This window comes from Monomorium pharaonis, chromosome 7, assembly GCF_013373865.1.
Source record: "Monomorium pharaonis isolate MP-MQ-018 chromosome 7, ASM1337386v2, whole genome shotgun sequence".
NCBI classification, from domain to species: domain Eukaryota; kingdom Metazoa; phylum Arthropoda; class Insecta; order Hymenoptera; family Formicidae; genus Monomorium; species Monomorium pharaonis.
This window is the reverse complement of record NC_050473.1, coordinates 4434911-4456543: the sequence shown is the minus strand read 5'-3', so window position 1 is coordinate 4456543 and position 21633 is coordinate 4434911. Positions and strand designations below refer to the sequence as shown.

The 21633-nt window shown below is 31.5% G+C and overlaps 1 protein-coding gene and 1 long non-coding RNA gene across 6 annotated transcripts in view; one reads left to right on the top strand and one right to left on the bottom strand.

The window, feature by feature from the left end:
* Positions 1–21633, top strand: part of LOC105837836 (potassium voltage-gated channel protein Shab) — a 113574-nt gene that overhangs the window by 28910 nt on the left and 63031 nt on the right. For all 5 annotated transcript variants that reach the window (XM_036290395.1, XM_036290396.1, XM_036290393.1 and 2 more), the window contains exon 5: positions 10445–10746. In XM_036290395.1, coding sequence (XP_036146288.1) covers positions 10445–10746 — 302 coding nt within the window. The remainder of the gene's footprint in view (positions 1–10444; positions 10747–21633) is intronic.
* On the bottom strand, positions 4430–7779 carry LOC114254296. Its single transcript, XR_003625668.2, has 2 exons — positions 6415–7779; positions 4430–6114 (listed from the first exon to the last, which is right to left on the bottom strand). It is a non-coding gene; the product is annotated as an uncharacterized LOC114254296 (long non-coding RNA).

The window sequence follows — 21633 nt, the reverse complement described above, 5'->3', positions numbered from 1 at the left end:
ATACACACTTAAATTTAAGACTCAGCGCGGAAGCAAATTGAAGGGCATCGTGTATCAGCATGTAATTGTATGAATACTAAGTGTCCTTTTTTCCTGTAAATAATACTAACTTTCCGTAAATAATATTAATTGTAAGTTATCAACTCATTTTTTGAGTAAAGCAATGCATATACATGCATACTTTCTGATAGTTTTTTTTGTTTATTTTCTGTAACAATGTGAGGTTTTTATATTAAAAAAATAATTTTTATTCAACAGGATTTTTTACTGTAATAATAAAAAAATGATGAAGAATTATCTGTTTATTGATTAGGCACGTTTGTATTCTTCTATTTTTTCGCTTTTTTACACATAATAAATCTTTCAAATAAGAGAAAATAAAAGAAAATCTGCTATCAGATTTGCAAAATTCAAAATGACGGATTCAATATGTCAGTCTAAAAATGGAAAAAGTTAATGTTTCAAATAGAAAAAGTGTTTATCCATTGTCAATATTTCTTGGCGCAAGTTTCATTATAAATTTTCGTAGAATGTGATAAACTTTTCAAAACTTATTCTCGGTGATTGTCTTCCTCTTCGCAACGAAAATCTTACGTCAAATGTAAGATGACGAAAGACGATATGATGAAATAGTTAGAAATGCTTTATTTAAATAATACAACGAAAAAGCTACCCTAGTAGCAAAATACATTGGCGAAATATTGGCAAATATTGGTTAAATATTGGTTTTCTTAGGTATGCATTGGCCAATTTTTTCCCGATGTAGCGCCAATATTCTGCAATAGTGTTGCATTTTCTACAGTTTTGCATTCAGCAATTTAGTTGATCGCATCAACAAAGTTTGTGGCTGTGTTCCGATATGACTGCCAGTACTGAAAATCTATAGTTTCCGTTACGTATACTATAGATTTTCAGTACTGGCAGTAATATCGGAATGCAGCCCTTCTGGAAACGAAGGTATGATAGCAAAATGATTTTTTCTAACAGACCAAAAATGCTTTTTTTCTGGCGTATGGGGTGAGTGACGGGAGTTGAAATTAGATATTTGGCCGTGAAAGAAGGTTTATGCTGGCGGTAATAAGCATAAACAAACTAAAATGCATAAGTAATTTTGATATGTCATAATGCCGCTAAAAAAATCGTACAAACTTCAATTTTTTTAATTTGTAGGGAAAAGTTCATATTTAAGATAATTTTTGTAAATTTATTGCACTTCGTGGAGCGCGTCAAAGTATGAAAATTTTTGAACACAAAACACGTTCTTACTTTTAAAGAGATGCCGAAAAGGGAAAAGGAGAGGATAAATTTTTAATCAACTTTTAATATTTTTTTAACTTTGCAATTTATGTAGTACAGTTTAAAAGTCTATGTAAATTTTAATTATAAGCTATTGTCAAGCATTTAGTCCACATTGCCAACCGCTACGAACAGCATTGCATTGTGAATAGCAATGAATTTTGTTTGCACTCTCATCGCCTCGCAACTTGCAGCGGCTCGACTTGCGAGCGAGGGCGCGAATATCTCCCCTCATGCCCAACGACGGTCATCTTTTTTCCAATCGCGTGTTTCCGTTATAGTCGTGCGTACATTGACCGTATTTCACTATTTTCCGACAATAATTATAAGAGCTGTACGCATGGAATCAAAATATTTAGAGAGTTTTTCGTCTTCGATTTTCGTGGACTACACAATAGTATGAATATTATGCGGAGGTTCATTAACACCCTGTATAATAAATATGCTGTAAATATTTCAATGTTATTTATAAACTTTTAATATGTTAATATTTCTGTAATATTTTATTGTAATATGTAATATTATTGATAATATTTCTGTAATATTTTACTGTAATATGTAATATTGTTGATATATTGCAATTTTACTGCGATATTCCTATAGTATTTCATGCTATGTGGAATTACATTTCTTTAATATTGGAATTCTTAATTAGAACTATATTACATAAAAAAAAAGGATAGCATTACTTAGCAAAGAGAGGGAAAAAGAAAGGAGAGAAAATACACACACACACACACACACCACATACATACACATTCAGATTCACACCTAAGAGAAAAAGATAGAGCTGGCAAATTATTCGGTTTAGCAGCGCCAAGTTTTTATAGTAAAATATTTATTTGTATTATTTATTTGTATTAAATTTGTATTATAATTTATTTGTATTAAAACTTATTTGCCAGTTCAATATTATCTTCTTTATTTCTTGCCAATATGTTTCCTGACAATTGTTTTTTGCAGGCGCACAGCAGCTTCGTATCGGTGCACAGTAGTCAATAATTTAATACGAAAGACTCATATTTAAAGCTTAATCTTATATTTAAGAATGTTCTTAAGTTTATCGCTAATATATCATTACTTTTTGTAGTATCATTACTTTTGTGGGGAAAAAACTTAATATTCTTATTTTATAGTATCAAGTCTAAATTGTTTTGTATTATAAAAACTGGCTAAAGAATAGTAATAATGTTTTAGTTCCTATAAAAATATTTATTCTTATAATTGGCGCAAAATATTTAGATCGTTATTTTTATAAAGAAGTTAATTTGTGTGTGTGAGTATAAACTTTAACCATTTCAGAAATATATATTACTTAGATTGAATTTGACACACTTAGTATATATATATGTATGTATGTATATATATTACTTAAGTTGAATTTGATACACTTAGTATATATTACTTAGGTTGAACCATCCAAAGGTATGTATCATTTAGGTTGAATTCGATCAAAAGTTTTATCTTCAATTTCTGATTTTTTTATAAAGAAAAATATCATTTAGGTTGAATTTAAATCAAAAATATTATCTTGAATTTGTAATTTTTTTCCTTAAAAGAAGACCACACACTTGGCGCCTTTTTTAACCTCTTTTTAAAAAAGTAATTTTATTTGGATATCACGCATTTTGTAGTGTTTATAGACTACTTAAGTTAAATTTTTCTCCTAAATCGCAAAAATAAAAATCCTACAAAAAAAAAGAAAAAATTGCACAAAATAGAAATAAAACAACCTAACTCCTAAAGCAAATTGCATCTACATTGTAATAATTTCCATTTTAATTGCTTGCATTATGCAATATTTTGCAATTATTTTGCAAAATAATACATCATTGTTCCTAGATTGCAACAACAATAAAATGTTCACTTTTTCAAAAACTGCAATGGTATATTATAGCAATATTGCAATACAATAAATTTTATAATAATAATTTGCTGTATTTATCAAGTAATGTAAAAATAAATAATTAATGTTTAACAAAAAATATTGCACACAAAATCAAAATTATATAATACAATTATAATAAATTCAAAATATTGCACATTTTATTATAATATGTAATTAATCGATTACATATAATCCATAAATCAATTGTTATAAACATATTTCATATGTAAATATATATATATATAATAAATATTTTAACATAAATTTCTGTTTAAATCGTATTTAAAATAAAATAACTGCTAATAAATGTATTAATGAAAACTATGCAGTACCCAAACAGCACACAATTTTGATATTCATTTTATTCAAATGTCCATGGATGTAATACAAACATTTTAAGGACATATATTATTGAAAACTTAAAATAAAATATATAAAGATCATTTCAGGTTTAAGAAAAAGGCCTAAAAAAATTCTTGTGTAAAAAACGTTTTTTAAAGAATTGGCTTAAATTGGATCAAAAATCCTCCGAGCTCATAAACTTCAGCTGCATCATTAATCTATTTTCTCGATAGAGCGAAATAAAGAGTTCACTAAACCTAGCATACTACTAAAAACTTCGTACATACAGCATAGTTATCTACTAATTACTAATTATGTGCAAATTTTTGTTCTGGTCCCGAATTTTTTGCTTTTATCTATTCATAGAAAACTAATAAAAAACATTACATAAAAAGAATATAACAAAATTTTCTACTGAAACATTGCATAAAGAAATATATCAAAATTTTCTTCTGACTTTGAACTTTAAGATACTGCAAACAGATTTCAAAGTACCGATACTCAGAACCCTCGTACCATAATGGTATAAAAAAAAATTTAGCTCGCAAAATAATAACTCAAAAAGTTATAACTTTAAAAATCCTTAAAATTTACCGAAATATACTCTTAAAATTAACTATAGAAATTCGAGAGCAAGATATTTTAAGAGCACATAAATAAATCATTTTAATACCAAAGTCGATGCAGCAACTAATTTTTTAAAGATATCTTAGTCTTGTGTATGCGTCAACACCACCACCTTATCAATTGAGTTTAAATATTGAGCATGAAATTCGAGATCAGGATATTTTAAGAGCACATAATTAGACAATCATTTTGATATCAAAGTCGATGCAATAACTAATAAAAATACAAAATCAAAGATATATTTTTATTTTTGAAATTATTAAGTAATTTTTAAAACTGAATTATTTTTTATAATAACATTAATGAACATGTACTAGGTCATACAGTTATAAATTATTATCATTTTTCCTAATACCAAGATAAAACTTAGTAACAATTTTTATTCTCAAAATATATTCTTTGCATAAAGATACACAAATGTACATACAAAATTACAAGAAAGTAGAAGAGAACGTTTCCGCATGGCAAAATATATCACAGAAATGTCTTAAAAATATTCTATACAGCAAAATGTATCAGAAATATCTTGAAGATATCTATATATCAGAATTGCTGTTGCATGGCAACAGTCAGTACCCAAATATTTTAAGAATATATTGAAGATATTTATATGTCAAAATATCTGTTGTATGAAATATCTTCAAAAAGATAATATCAGTCATATTAATTTTATCTTAAATTTGGCTTTTATATTTATTCTAATCTTAAATTCTCATATTTAAAATAGGCAAAAGTTTATTTTAAACTATGTTGTGTCTTATTGGTTACAAAATATCTCAAAATAAACTTAAAACGAATGTTCCAGAAATATCCTTTTGTAGACAATACGTGATATCAAATATTTTTTTATTATTCAGGACGAATAGAAGGATAAACAATACGTTGTATCAAATAATGTTCTGCAAAATATTATGAGTACTTGATAATAAGATACTTTAAAATTGATTTAAAACTGGAAATACAAAAATATCTGATTATTATATCTCAAATGTATTTTACTGTATGGACAATATTTACAAACTTTTACAACAGACAAAGAAAACATTTCAATGCAGCAAAATATATCACAGAAATATCTTAAAGATATCTATATATCAGAATATCTGTTGCGTAGCAATAGTCACTATCAAGATATTTTAAGTTCAATGTTTCTGAAATATCCCCAAGATGATAAAAAGTTATATTAATTTTATCTGAGATAAAATTTTATCTCAAATATGATGTTTGATTTTTAGATTTATTCTAACTAATGTTTAATTCTCATATTTAAAAGATTAAAGTTTTTCTTAATATATGTTATAATTACTACTCTGTGAAGTATAACATTTATCTCATCAACACCACTGGCTTTGTAAACTCGGCTTGAAGCGATTTTTTTTCTTAATTTTTTTTCGAAAGATTTTCGTATGTAGTTGAATGTAGTAACATTTATTTTGTTTGTAGTAGCATAGAAAAAAAAATATCGGAATTTAAAAAATGTCATCCCTGACTTTGAAATAAATCAATTTTAACGACTGTTTCTTATAAAAAATCGTTTGTAGTGGATTGTAGTACAATTATTTCCGTTTGTAGTTGAACCATTCGCGCGGTACAATTATTTAAACAATTTATAGATAGCAAATTTTTTAATTTTAAAGATAGCTCAAATCCACTTGCGGGACTCGATTCAGAATCGTTGTTTGTAGTGATTTTGGATTCAATATCAATATTTATTCCAATCCAATTTCTTAAGATAATAGGTCTATGAAATTATTTTATTTATTCAGTTTATTTATTTAATTTATTATTGTTTTGTGTTTTTAATCTGATACACACAAACACATAAATTTAATTATTTATTTATTTACATCTCTAATATCTAATATCCAATTTTCACTGATTTATTACCGGAAATGATTACAAAAAAAAGATAATGACTTACCAACACCGATGCCTTGCAGTGGAGTTGCGTGTATCACGAACTAAAAAATACAAATGTACTCAAATTAATTATTCAAGTATTCAAGCAGTTGGGCTCATTCAGCAAATAAAGCAGATCAGTTAGCATTCAGTAATTTATTAATATGATTAATTCTTGCCTTTAATTCTTCGCTGGTTTTAGAAATTGGAGCTAATAAGGAAATGAAAAATCACAATAAAGAATCACTGGCCGCTCAGTGATCTGCTGTTTAAACGCACCCATTATTTATGACAAAGAGTAATTATCACGCGTGTGAAACAATTGATTTTACGAGCAAAAGATAAAATAATAAGTTACTCACCTCAAAGTTGCTCCACCGTTGCCCAGTGATTATCAGCCGGCCTCCCTCTCTCAGGTTAGAATTCCGCACTCGCACAAAATTCACTCGCGACGGTAACAGGTTACCGATGTACACGATCCACGCACGTCGAACTCGGATAAAATTTTTTATCCCATATTAAAATCGAGATTGATTACACGATTACATTTATGCCAATTAACGACATGTCGCTCAATTCACCGGCTCGAATCTAATCGCTCATCCACACCGCTTTCTCATTAATGCCATCAATCTCGAATTTTACAGCCGCGGACTCGGTTGGCGCCAGCGATTACGAAATCACGATCGTTTCTCTACACACCGAGCAATTATCAATCCCGTATCTTTACTCGCGACATTCACGATTCATCGGTATATGAAATGACGGGGTGATGCCGATATGCAGTGATGGTTACACTATAAATACATTGAAACATTCTGTGATTGGAGGATGAGACTCGGGCGAGCGATCCAAGCGTATCGCTGTAACGTTACTCATCGAAACGCAATCACACATTCTCTATATCGGGCAATTCGTGGCAATTATCATTACCTTTACTCGATCTTCACGAGAGAGACGGGAGAGTCGTGATGCCGCGACCCGCGAAAGTTACACTACAGATGCACTGAAACATCCTGTGATTGGATGCCACTTTTCTATTTGAAAATTCTTTGTTCCTATTGGTCGAGCAAATGTAACGTACTGTGACATCGTAGACCACAGCGGTGGGCTTGGCGCCATCGAATGCGTCGAAATTACGATCGTTTTCTTTACACATCGAGCAATTATCAATCCCGGATCTCTACTCGCGATTTTAATCCCCGCGACATTCGCGATTTGTCGGTATACAACGGGGGTGATGCCGCACCGATACACATGCGTCCGGCACGTCGCGTTCCACGGCAAGGTTACTACGCAAATGAGCGGCGGACAGTAATGCGTAGTGGCGACTAGCGGCGGTGTAAGTGGTGGGGGTAGCGAACAGCACTGTGAGCACTCGCTGCTCGGCTGAACTCGGCGAGCGGCGGCTGAGCCCGGCCAAAAAGCAAGCAGCGAGTGCCGGTGACTACCCCCTTCCTCCACTTACACCGCGCTACTACTCGCCATTACCGCTTACCGCTCACCGCTCGTTCGCGTAGCGACTTGGCCGTGGAACGCGATGTGTCGGACGCATGTGTATCGGTGCGGCATCACCCACGTTGTATACCGACGATTCGCGAATGTCGCGGGGAACAAAGTCGCGAGTAGAAATCCGAGATTGATAATTGTTCGATGTGTAGAAAAAACGATCGTGATTTCGACGCAATCGATGGCGCCAAATCCACCGCTGTGGTCCACGACGTCACAGTATGTTACAATCTAAATTTTTTTTAGAGTTTCAAATAATTCTGATTGTAAAAAAAGTCAAATTATTTAGATGTTTGCCCAAATTGGGATTATGTGCAATCACATAAAACAATTGTAATACCTATTTTTTTTAATGGTAATATTTGCGAAAGCATGCAAATAGGAGAATTACTTGTTGTACTAAAAGAAACATGTGCTTTTGACTCTCTTATACAATTAATTATGCATGCTCTCAGAAAAGAATCCCAGTATAAAGAACACGTGCAATATCTTGATTATCCTTTAATTAAATTAACTGTAAGTAACTTAATAGAGGAAAACTTATCGCTGCAGATTATGTTACTCGAGCTAAAATACTTTTAGATACACAAATATTTGTAACATATCAAGTACAAGACACTTTCAGTGCGTAAATGCCAAGTGCAATGTAAACCGTCTAATTGATATTCTTTTTTATGAAATATCAACTGTAACGCGAATTAAAACTTGTAATTGTCATAATATTCAATCCAGACATTTTCCAGCTTTACATATTAATATTGGTATGTTGATAACAAAAGCTCTAGAAACTGTACAAGAAGTGATTGATGATACAAAATTTAATAATGAAGATTGTGTAATTACGTGCAATCAATGCAACAGTAATATTACAAGATAAATATGGTTCATATGTATTTTTAGACACAAGTTTAATAACAGATCTGCATTATAAAGCTAAAAAACATTATAAATCAACATTATAACAATTGTTGACATTTGGATAGTATAACAAAATCAATTAATCTTTATAATCAACATTATACACTGTGCAGTATAATAAATAATATTTTTTATACGAAACTAATTCCAAGGACAACTTAAGAAATGGTCGTTATATATATACAATTTATTTTTTAAGTATGCTAAGTATAAAGTAGTTCCAATTCACGACTGAGGTAGAAAAAAAAGCTTATCGTCGTTACATATGTACACTTTATTTTTTAAGTATGTTAAGTATACTATGAATTTGCGGAGTCAAACCAATTGATCTTTTTGTACATGAATAAAATAAGATGCATAATTAATTTTTGAAAAATTATATAATTTTATTAAAACATGGTGATGATTTAAAAAAATAGACTTCCAATATTTATTTTATTGTTATTTGTCTCTTAAACCATATATTTGCTTGAAACATTTTTTTCGATAATGCTTTATGTTTGAAATATTTGATCCGTCCAGGATTTTTAGGACACACTATACCTTATTTACAAATATTTTACTAGACACACACCACACACACACACACACACACACACACACACACACACACACACACACACACACACACACACACGTATCATTGAGTAAATTCTAATATTTGTAGTAATTTTAATTGTATTTGTTTCTAGTTTTTTAAAGTATAATTTTTAATATTTAGAATGTTATAAGTTTTTTCTCTTTCCTCTCTTTCTCTTTTCCTTCTTCATATTCTCTATATCTCTTTTTTTTTCTTTCCTTTTTAATAATAAATCTATAAATAAAAATTTTTTACAGTATACGTTTATTATCATTTGACAGCACTATTTAACATAACATTAATGGTACAATTTCACATTCTACTATAACTATGCAACATGTATAATATTACATTTAACAATATAAATGTAATATTATATGTCCATTAGTTGTTATTTGTTAAGTTATTGGATAAATACAGTAATATTTAAGTAATAGTTCACATTTAAATGATATTCCATTAAATAGATAAATATACCTGTCATATAACATATATAAATATTATGGTATACATTTATGTCAAAATAGTAGTTAAATTGATTTGCTGGATAGTATTCATTTATTAACCTTTCCGGGACTGGAAACCTAATATCAAGCTTATAATTAGATTTATTAAAAACATGCGTTTAACTAAAATTACTTTTTTTATTAAAATATGTGCATTTATTTCAAAATAAATTAATGTTATTTTGTATAATGACATTTTACTGCTTTATACCTCAAAAAGTGCGATATGATTATATTTTTATACATATTTTTCAATACATTTTTATTGCAAATGACGTTAAACAATTATTTTAACAATAAACAATGGCTGCGTTCAGCCTTTATACAGAAAAAACAGCTTTGTAATTACTGTAAATTTCTTTTGATTGGTTTATGCACTTAAATTTAATGGAACTAAGGGCAACAACCAATTGTATTGAAAAATTTACAACAAGTTACAAAGCTGCCTTTTCTGCTAAATGCAGTCAATAACATAAAGTTTAAATACAGCAAAAAATACCATTAATTTTTTTCTGGACCGGAAGCTTAATTGAGGTGCTGGAGCTATGTCATCTTTTTTGTAGTTCAATTCGAGTGAGTCCCAGATGCGCACAGTGTAAAACGGACACCATCAATTAAGTTCTATAAATTTACATATGTTATATATATATGTAAATTATTAGAATCCTAATTTTACCTAAAGCAGTAATCTGATTGGTGGTGTCCATTTTACATTGTGCGCATCTAAAACGCTCCCTTTAACTCACTGACAAGGATAAAAATGTTCTAGCACTAAAACTCAAAAAGTTGTTCAAAAAAGAGCCGGTCCTCTAAAGGTTAATTTTTTAATGATTTATTTTTTTATTCTGAAAACAACACAGATCTCACACTTGTTTCAAGGTCATAACATGTCTGTGGTGGATGGTAACAGCACAGAGGGAGACTCTGCATGTGGCCGTGGACCTGCTCAGACTGGACCCGGTTGTTACCGCAATTATGAACATTATAGTTTATCGCGGCATCGACGCAGCATGTCCAATGCTTGCTTCCCGAATTTGCCTAATGACCTGCCTATCACGCCGGATAGTCCGAATCGTCGACTTCTCGACTTTGTCCAGAATGTACCGGGCGTCCAGAACGACGAATATTATCAAGATGAAGTTCCGGCACAGCATGTCAACCAGGGGAACATAACATCTAGCGTAAGTTTAAATATTGATTATAAACTAATTATTTACATATATATGTATATGTATATATATATATATTTTGTATACAAAAATATATACAATGCCCCAGTTCTTTCTTATAAATTACACAAGCTTACCAAAAATAAAAAGTACCCTGCGCCTTGATCCAGACCAGATTATTCCCATGTATTTTGATTCGTTAAAAACGAATCTGATGTCAATTTTGTTCTACTACATCCCAGTTTTTTTTCTAACGTTAAAAAACGCCTTAAAAAGTCATGAAACGGGGATTTCTGACTTTTACTTCTAGAAACATTAAACTTTGTGATCCAATATATTATAACTAACCATTTATAATCTTAGAACCCTTCAATAATTGCCCCATGACTTGATAACCCATTAATAGCAAACCCCATAATTCCGGAGATTCGATGCAAACGACGAGAAAAGTTCCAACATGATACTGTAACTTTTGCATTACAAATTCAATAACTACATGAACTTTTAAATGTCTAATTATTTTTTTATAACCCGCCCAAAACGAACCCCATAACTCTTAACCCGATATTCTTTAGTAGCAAAACCCTATAATCCCTTTTCAACTCCATATGTTTAGACTCTAAACTTTAGAGTATAACTCATGATTGCGTACTTTTTTTATCGTCGAATAACTTATAAAGTGGATTTTCTTTATGCTTTTTATTTGTCACAACTTTTTCTTTTTTTAACATCCAACAGAAGTCAGCCATCATATTTTTGTCCCATTTGCCTTGGTAACGACGTTCCATTTTTCTAATGTCTGATGGAATTGTTCTCGCTGTTCTTCACTGTAATCTTCAAGACTTTGTGGGAAGTAATTGAGATATGAATGGAGAAAGTGCAGCTTGAAATTCATTAAACATCCTAATGCATGGAAATTTTTTACCATATCAGCTACTAAGTCTATATTCTTCACTTCTGTAATTATCCAAGAAGTTTTCGACTACTTTTTAAAACTATGCAGCTCGTTTTTCAACATTTATTGTATCGAGAAATCTTTGATTTCTTAAAGTAAAAGGCATCCTGTATTGAGAATTTCCTAGGATGTCGTTTTATCCTAACCTATTAGAAGTTAGCCCCCTATTTTTTAAATTAACATATTTTGACAATTGTGCTGAATTGTGCTAAGTTTGTGCTACAGGGTGCTCGTCTCTTAAAACCGTAATATAAAACATACAATAAAAAAAAAAACAATTTTTTAGATTAGTTCCCCACTTTCAATTCTTCGCAATTTTCTTAATTGTGCTAAGTTGTGCTGGGTTGTGCTAACATTGTGCCAAAGTATTACTTTGAAAAAATAACAAAAAAAGTTACGATAAAAAACTAATTTTGAATGATATTGGCAACAATTGACATTTTTACATATATCGGTTATCTGATTCGGTTATATTAAAAATACCGCATATCTGAGTTTTTCATAGAAAAAAATTAAGTTTATTATCATTTTTTACAAGTGTCTTAAAATCTTGCTAATATTAATCCAGAATTTTAAAGCTTACTCTTTTCCAAGCAATTAAAAAAAAAATACATGTTGATGCGAAGTTTTTTGTGGATTATACACGAGTTTGAAATTTAGAATGTATTTTAAAGTATTTTAGCGAATAAATACAATTATTTTTTGGATATCATAAAACGGTATAAATATTGATTTTATTTGTGTTTAATTCAATTATACCGCCGCCATCAGAGTGATCCAATACACTATGTGAAGGTCAATGTATATTGACGGTCGGATTTTGCACTTCATGTGGCTCTGAAATTCATCAATGGAAATTTTCACTTACTGATCTGAATATAACGGATAGCTGACGCGTTAATTTCATTAAAGTTAACAGAAGGTCATATTCATCTACACTCATAAATCCACACATAAACATATATACACATACTCATACATAAAAAATTTAAATTTAAATTTTACTTAAAAAAACGGCTCTTTTGATGTGCAAAATCCGACCGTTAATCTCCACGTGGTGCACATTGAGTCACTTTGATAACGGCGGTATGATTGAGTTAAACACAAATAAAATCAATGTGCAATATCATATGCAATACCGTTTTATGGTATCTAAAAAATACTGTATTAATAATATAAATACTGTAGAGTATTTATTCGCTAAAATACTCTAAAATGCAGTGCAAATTTCAAACTTGTATAAAATCAACAAAAAACATCGTATCGACATGTATTTTTTTTAATTGAGAAAAAAGAACTTTAAGAATCCGGATTAATTTTAGCAAGATTTTAAGGAATTCTTAAAGTAGTCTTTGCTTTTTAATTTAAAAAAAAGTTTATGTAATTTGGATGATTTTTCGCAAAGTTACGTTACTTTGAAGTTTGCCTAAAAATTCGGTCAGAATTTTTTTTGCGCCAGTGCAGTGTATTATAATTTTTTTTGTCGTCTGCATCGAATTTCCGGGGTTATGAAGTAATGGGGTTTATTAATGGGTTATCGGGTCATGGGACATTTATTGAGTAAAAGTCAGAAATCGTCGGTTTTATGGTTTTTAAGGGTTTTTTTTTTTAGATTAGAAAAAACTAAGATCTGATGGAGCAAAGCTGACATCAGATTCGCTTTTAGCGGGTTAAAATATATGGGAATAATCTAATCTGGCGCAAGGTATTTTTTATTTTTTGTGGGCATGTGCTGACTTCGATATAATTCTATTTCAATACTGTTATATGTGTAGTGAAATAATTAGAAGAATCATATTATGTAAAAAAATTATATAATTCCATTTTAGAAATAGCAGTAACTTTCATGCATTATAAAAAAGTGAAATTTTTCGAATTTTTTGAAATTTATTTTACTATTATTTGTCTCCGTACAGATTATACAACATTTGCCTATAACATTTGTTACAATGTCATTTTTGAAATATTCGAGGTGCAATGGAAAATCATATATTGTATGTTACTATATTATATGTTATTGGACTTCGTCCAAGCGTCAATGATTTATTACTTGAAAGTTAAAATTACTTAACTATAAAAGAATAAGGAAAACAAATTCTTAATTTTATTTAGTTATTTGTTTACATTAGAAGACATAGACTATTTCAAACTTGATATTGATTATACAGGTGAGAATACTGATTAACTTTTTTTATAAATTAATTGGTGGTCGCATATACTTTTTAAGATATACTTGTATACAATTTGAAGATCTTAATCACATCCGGTATTTATGGCCTTCGACGAGATGAATAATTAGTTTGTTCCACATGAATTCTCGACTTTCTACGCGAAGCGACATCCACTCCACAGCCTTCAGTGCTTATGGCCCGCGACGAGATTTATAATTGTATTGTTCTACGAGTTTTATTTTTCACGCAAAGCAAGGTTCATTATACACTCCCACAATAAATAGTTGCCAAGTAAAATTTTCGAAAACTACTCAAGGTGATAACTTTGATAAGATATATCTAGATTAAAATTATAATAAATGTTTATTAATTTGAATGAAAATTAATATTTTTAAGGGGGGCGTCTACATTAGGAGGCCAAAATTAAACACTTTTTAATTATTTTTTTCTAATGAAACTAAGCAATGGATCTTTTTGCGATTTTTATCACTTATTGTGCATGTCTTTAAGAAAAGTTAATTAATATTTTCACCCGTGTAACATGCATCAAAGTCGAGATCATCGGAAGTCCCGTAATGTAAATGTTTATCTTTATTTCTTGAGATCAGCATAGAAGTAATGTTGAACATTATGTTTTATATTTTATACTTTATTTTTTTATAAATACATACAAACACACACAAATTAAATTAAGTCAAACATAAGTTATATCTTTTTGTCATTAAAAATGTTTTGTAATAAGTAATTGTATTGCCAAATATCTTTGAAAATTACTTTAAATAAAGTTATTCAATTTTGTGCCTATTAAACAGATGTTTTTATGTCTTATATTGGGTCTTGTAATATAGATTTTTATAATTAAAATTATTTTAAATTTTTAAAGTAGAAATTGTCATTTTGAAATGTTATTTCTGAAAATTACACAAAGAAAAAATTAAAGTTGCATCAACAGAATAATAATTTTACTTTTTGGTTATTCACATAAAAAAGTGATGGGAATCAGTCTCTGGAAATGACTTACATAGTCCCAACCTAGCAAGTATAGCTATCATATGGACAGCTATAATCTAACTATAATATAATCATGTTATTAAATATTGACGACAGCATGTTATTAGAAATATAATGGAACTATTCATATGCAGCACTTATATTAGTAGAAAATTTGTGACAGAAACAAAGCAACTCTTTATGCACTTTACTATTTTTATGCAAATTGGTAGCAGAAATCAAGTAGAATCTTTCATTAATCTATCATTAGATTAGCTTAAATTATATCAGCAGATTATACAAGAAAAACACGAGTTTAATGCAGATACCGTTGCTGCTCGATAACAAATATTTATTGTAAATGATGTGTATCTTTAAAAACCTTTATATTAAAAAACTCATCGAAATGAACTGCCATTTCGAGCACTATTTCGATTCGATGAAATATTGATAACTTCGACGTCGAATCGACGTCGATTCAATGGGTCATTTCTCACGGGATAGTGAAATAGCAATAATCTTTTGATAGAGGTAACCATATATGAAAATATTTTAAACGAATATTGCTTATCATAAGAAAATACGTTATTAGAGATTATTGTGACGATATATATGTAGTCGAGGTGTGATTGGTCGCGCGTTTTTCAATGCTTAAGACGGATTTGCACGCTCGCTGTTGCAGAGGTACGCTGGTCAGAAAGATTGAGTTATCTGACAAGAAAACCTTGCAAACTCGAAAATTCTAATTTTAATGAAATTTGGCCCTGATAAGAGTTGTTTGTTCGTTGTCTAACACCGTGGTTTCCACCGCAAGAGTGGTAATGCTTTGGTCATCCAGTAGTCCGAATCGTTGTTGTTCTCGTCTACTGCGGGTGGAGGTTCTTGAACAGGACTCTTCGGCTTCTTGGCTTCCGTCCTTTGGTGCTTTCCCGAACTACTGTTTTTTACCGTGCGTTCTATACGTCTTATGAGACTTCTTAACTTTCGCTTCTCTCTTTCTGTGGGAAACTCTAGAATCCTTGTCGCGTTCAGCGGCCAGGGACTTCTTCCGTGAGCTGCTTGGCTCCATCTACGTGCCGACTTTGCCTAAGTAGGTCGGGCTATTGACGATCCCGTGGCCCGATTCACGTGCGATGCGTTACGTACGCTACGCACTCGTAGATTCTCGGTACAAGAATTGAATCTCAGTGTCCTGCCCGACAAGATTCCTTATGATTTTGCCGGCGACGGCTCCGTGCTTTTCAAGTGAGTGCATCCTCATTTTCCGAGATACCGTTCTCGACTCATAATTTGTGGTTCAGTGGGAAATACATTTCCTGTCTCTGCGGTCCTCGTCAAGATTTACGTGGAGCCCGTTTGGATGCCGTTCCATCTCTGCGCCATTAAGGCCGTGCCTCCTTGGATCCTGTAATACAATTCTACAGCAACTTTGACAGTCTCACAATTGATAGTAGTTTTAAGGCAAAGCAAAAGGGCGGAATGACTTGCGTGCCCCCGCTTTCAAGGTCTCGGCGATCCCTCGGCGTCAGCTCGTTCTCTTCCACTGCTTTGTTGCTCTTCTGGGCGTCTTTCGGCGGGATGAGACGTCAAAATAATATATAATCGGTCTTACCCGGTCGCCAACTTCCGCTGCACTCGCGATATAACGCTTGAAACAATTTTAATTAAGTAAAAGAAACAGCATACGACACACAGACAGAAAACGGACGCGCTACGCTCGCGCCTATTCCCGAGCTGTGGAGGGTGCAGGATCCGCGTGGTGAAAACGCGTTAGGGTCCTTGCAGCGCTTGCGTTGAATGACAGCCCGCAGCTGTCACGTCACAGGAGATGTCAATTTGTGGCACCAATTTAGACTTGTTACGCGCGGGAACAGTTTTTACATGCTTATTACCTTAGGCCTTTTAAAAGTAAAAATTAAATAATAAAAGCGTCACTAAAGTTACGTTTATTCTCAATGCATTTTTATAGTACCTTGACCTTGCAAGGGGATTACCAGAATTGATTTCCTCCGACTTTAAGGAACTTTATATACATTGTTATAAAAATATTGTTGCACAATCTAGAATATTGATTATAGGAATTTAAAAGAATAAAAAAAATAAGATAAAAATACCAAATAGGGGATCCAGCTAAATGACCTTGATTTTGACATATTTCAAGATCATGACCTTGAAGTAATGTATAAAAAGTTTTAGACGTCACTCATCGTTTATTAGAAAGCTATAAACACAAGAAATTTTATGTATTACATGTAATTTTCAAAAACTACATGTTTATAAAGATTACGTTTTACATGAAAAGTCGTGAAGTTATGTTGATATAGAGAACGCGTGGACGGGGGAGAAGTGGAGCCTATATCCCTTTCTTGTAATTTTTTCTAATTTTAACCCAACCAATTTTATATCGCTATTTGGTTAATGCGAAAACATTGGAAACGAACAGCGTGGATCTTATTTGACGTGAAAAGTCGCAAACCCATGTGGTACGGTACAAGCGTGGGCATCGTTTACTTTATGTAAAGCACTGATATCATGTATCGTATTTATGAAACTTTAATCAAAAGCGTAGATCTTGCTTCACAGGTTTATGTTTATGTTCACAGGTTTATACGTTGTCAAGATCATGACCCTGAGTAATGTATAAAAGGTTTTAGCCGTCGCTCATTGTTCTGCGAACATAAACATAAACCTGTAAAGCAATGTCTACCCTATTTGACTAAAAGTTTACGATACATGATATTAGTGCTTTACGTAAAGTAAACGACATCTACGCTTGTACTGTACCACATGGGTTTGCAATTTTCCACGCCAAACAAGGTTCACACTGTTCGTTTCCAATGTCTTCGCATTAATCAAATAGCGACATAAGATTGGTTGAGTTAGAGTTAGAAAGAATTACGGGAAGGGAGTACAGCCCATCACGTTCTCTATACCATATAACTTCACGATTTTTCATGCAAAACGTAATTTTTATAAATATGTAGTTTTGGAAAAAAAAACAGTGGATTTTTGGTGGTATTGAAAGAGACACTATAAGAGTATTTATATTACCTGTGCCAAACCGATGTTCTGAAACGTTATTACTTATTCAAAAAATATGTTGCATTTGATTCTATAATTCATACCAATAAATGGCGTGCATATGATGGTTTAGAATCTAAATTAAAATTTATTAGTATGGTTTTGTGTATATAATTATTGTATTGATCTAAACTTTAGATCAATACAATAATTATATACACAAAACAGTTAATTATTCTGTTAATTTTGTGGATCCAGTGAGACACACACAAGATATAGAAAGATTATGGAGAGAAATGCGAACAAATATTCCTCGTTATGGTATATGTAATTATCATTTTACAAATTATCTTGCGCAATTTTTATTTAAGGGGGGGCATTTACATTAGAGAGTAAAAAAATCGATTTTTTTCTTGCTTAAATCGACAGTATTTCATCCGTAAAACATGCTTCTGAAGTCCCAAGTCTAGATTCAAATTGTCTCAGGCCAAAATGAGCACGTGCAGTGCGCGAGCGGGACGGCAAGTAAAAATCCCTAACGGTTTTCGAAAAGGTAAACTGCCTGCTGGGAAAGAATTAATTGAGAGATGTTTAGATGGGTACACAAAATGCCAATGAAAGTTTTAATGCGACGATTAACGACTTGCCCCAAAACACCTCCATTGCGGTCACAAAATCATTGAAATTGTTGCCTACATAGCTGCTGGAATTTTCAATGAAGGCTATTTGTCGGTTCTAAGAATCATGTCACGCATGGAAATAGTTATTGGACCAGTATAAAGAGATGTTGCGGATAGAATAAATGAAAATCGCACTACTAGCCAAAATCGTCGTAGCAGATCTATTGCGCAGGAAACGCGTACTTATGACAAACAACGGCTATTAGAGAAGAATGAATTGTATGAGGACACTAAGAACATTTTATATGGAACAAGGATAGCAGATTAATTGAAAAGTACGGATAAACAATCATTAGCAAGCTTTTATCAATCTTCTTTTTTGATCGGAAACTTTAAACGCGTTTTTCTCGAAACCACTTTTTTTGAAACTGCGTGCCTGATTTAAAAAAAAACTAATCGACGGATCCACTTCTTTTTTTTTTTTAATTAAAGGTTATTAAATTATCTTCTGTGTGAACTTAAAATATAAATTAAAAGTCATGTAAAAAAAAGTTATTTAAAGTCAGACATTTTTCACAAAAAATCGATTTTTTTCAAAACGCCATTTTATAAATTTTTTATAATAAATATATGGCTTTCTCAGATTCTCTTAGAAGCTATACTCATAAACTTTACAAAAAAACTTGAATTTTTTTTTCAGCCGATTCTACTGGATGTTATCATGCACGCAGTGTGGAAGAAATTTTTCAATTGTGCATTTTTGCTTACAACTTATAATTAAATAAATAATATTTTGTAATAAAAATTGTTTTGAATACTTAAAGACATGCACAATAAGTGATGAAAATCGCAAATAAATCCATTGCTTAGTTTTATTAGAAAAAAATAATAAAAAAGTGCTTTTGGCCTCCTAATGTAGACGCTCCTCTTAAGAGAATGTATGAGTATGATGAACGTATTGACATCTTTTTCAATATAATGAGTTCAATATATCCATTAAATGCATTAAATGTTAAATAAAATTTTACATATAAAATAAAATGCTGAATGAACTTCTTGTGTTTATAACTTTCTAATAAACAATAAGTGATGGCTAAAATCTTTTATACATTACTCAGGGTCATGATCTTAACAATATATGTCAAGGTCAAGGTCATTGGGGCTGAGTCCTCTATTCGGCATTTTTATCAAAAATAAAATAGAAAATTTTGTAAGATTCGAACTCGCAATATATACCATAATAATCAGTTGTCTTATGCTTTCACTCACGCTCGCTCATTCGCTAAAACTGCCTTAACAAATAAGCAGATAACAAGCATGAAAAACTTTAAACTTTCCACATAAATGTCTGAGCGTTATCAAAAAGTGTTTTATCTGTAATCAGTGAGAGGATAGGACAACAACATATACCGGAATACCGTTTACTTATTTATGGGAATATAGAACGGATTGAGGTGAATGTAAAAATCTACTATGGTTTTGGGATATCAATAATAATAACCGATAATAATTTTGTAAATTATACGAATGAGAGCGCGCCGAAGGAAGCGCTCGAACTGCTTGAGCTATAGTACGGCTCACTGTATCAAGCATTGGCGCGGTGAAGCAAGACGTGGGAGCGGCGAAGCACGGGCCACGGCACGCTTCTCTTCCTTCCCCCCATCAGCAAGTGTTTCCCTTGGTGTGCTCTCATTCGTTTAACTTGAAAAATGAATATCTTATTGTTAGATATTATTGTAGATATCTTTAAAATGGTAAACTTTTACGTGTACCTTAACCGTTCTATCTTCCGTGAATAAGTGGACGGTATTCCAGTTTCATCATGTACACATAGATTTTGTATATTAAGCAAATATTATTATAAAGTGATAATACTTATTGACCGCAACGTACTAAAATTAAGTTTTTGTTTATTTTTTATATGAACTCAACCTCTCACCCTTGTATTTTTGTGCGTATTTTTATTCTGTAAAAGAATTTTACATTTTATATAGCCAATTAAAAATATAGTTAAAATAAAAAATGTAGGTAAAACAGATGGTTTTATGATCCCCTTAAATGTTTAAAACTATTTTATTACTGAAATTCTAAAAAGTTAGTAAACCGGTCTCCCCTATATATAAAGCTTTAGAAAAAATATTTTATAATCTTCTTCTATTCAATAAACTTTATTTTTTCTTGTTTAATTTTTAATTGGTACACTGAAAGTAAAATCGCCACTAATGTAAGAAATTCGCGGGATTTTGAAGCTCACGAAATCGGTTCACACAATAAATATAGCAAATTGCGTCATAATTTCAATTACAAATCGTCTGATGACGGCTGTCTCTGTCTCTCTCACAGACTTGGTGTCGCTATGTTGCAGGCAATGTCCGACAGCACGCATTGACCAGCATTGTTGAGCGAAGCTACCGAGAGATACATTCGTCACACATTCACTCGTTCATATGCAAATTTACTGCTCTAACATGTCGGACCTTGCTAAGCGCTATCAACTCGTCCAATCAACAATGTGCGCCGATTCTCTTCGCTATGTGTATACTCCTTCCATCCGGGTACGAACAATCTACTTTTTTTCAATGAAATGAATATACATGTCGGATTGTTCATGAAACCGGACGAGAAAATCACAAACTTTTATATAAATATGCGAGTTGCGTCAATGCTAATCGACGGTTCGAATTGAAGACATGACATAGGAGTTCAGATATAAACTAAGAACTATTTTCATGGCAATGTAAAAAGTTGTATAGGTTGTCAATATGTATTTAGTTTCCTATAATGAAATCAATCATGAACTTCTAATTTATATTTTATACAGAGAGAACTGTCTCTTTATATTTAATACTTTATTATATATGTGTGTGTGGGGGGAGGGGGAGACCGGAGCTAACCCCCCTAAAATTTTTAAGTCATATCTTGTTTAAAACAAAATGGATTGCAATAAATAAAGTACCATTAAATAGCTTATTGCCCGGTGCAACTTTTTATAAAATAATTAGCGGTATAGTATCTATTAGTTCTGAGATAAAATTAAAATGCTGAGATATAATAAAAATCTCTTCAAAATTCCGGGTAAATCCAACCGCCCGGGGTAAATCCGACCTCTGGTCAGAGTAAATCCGACTCCCCATTATTTTCA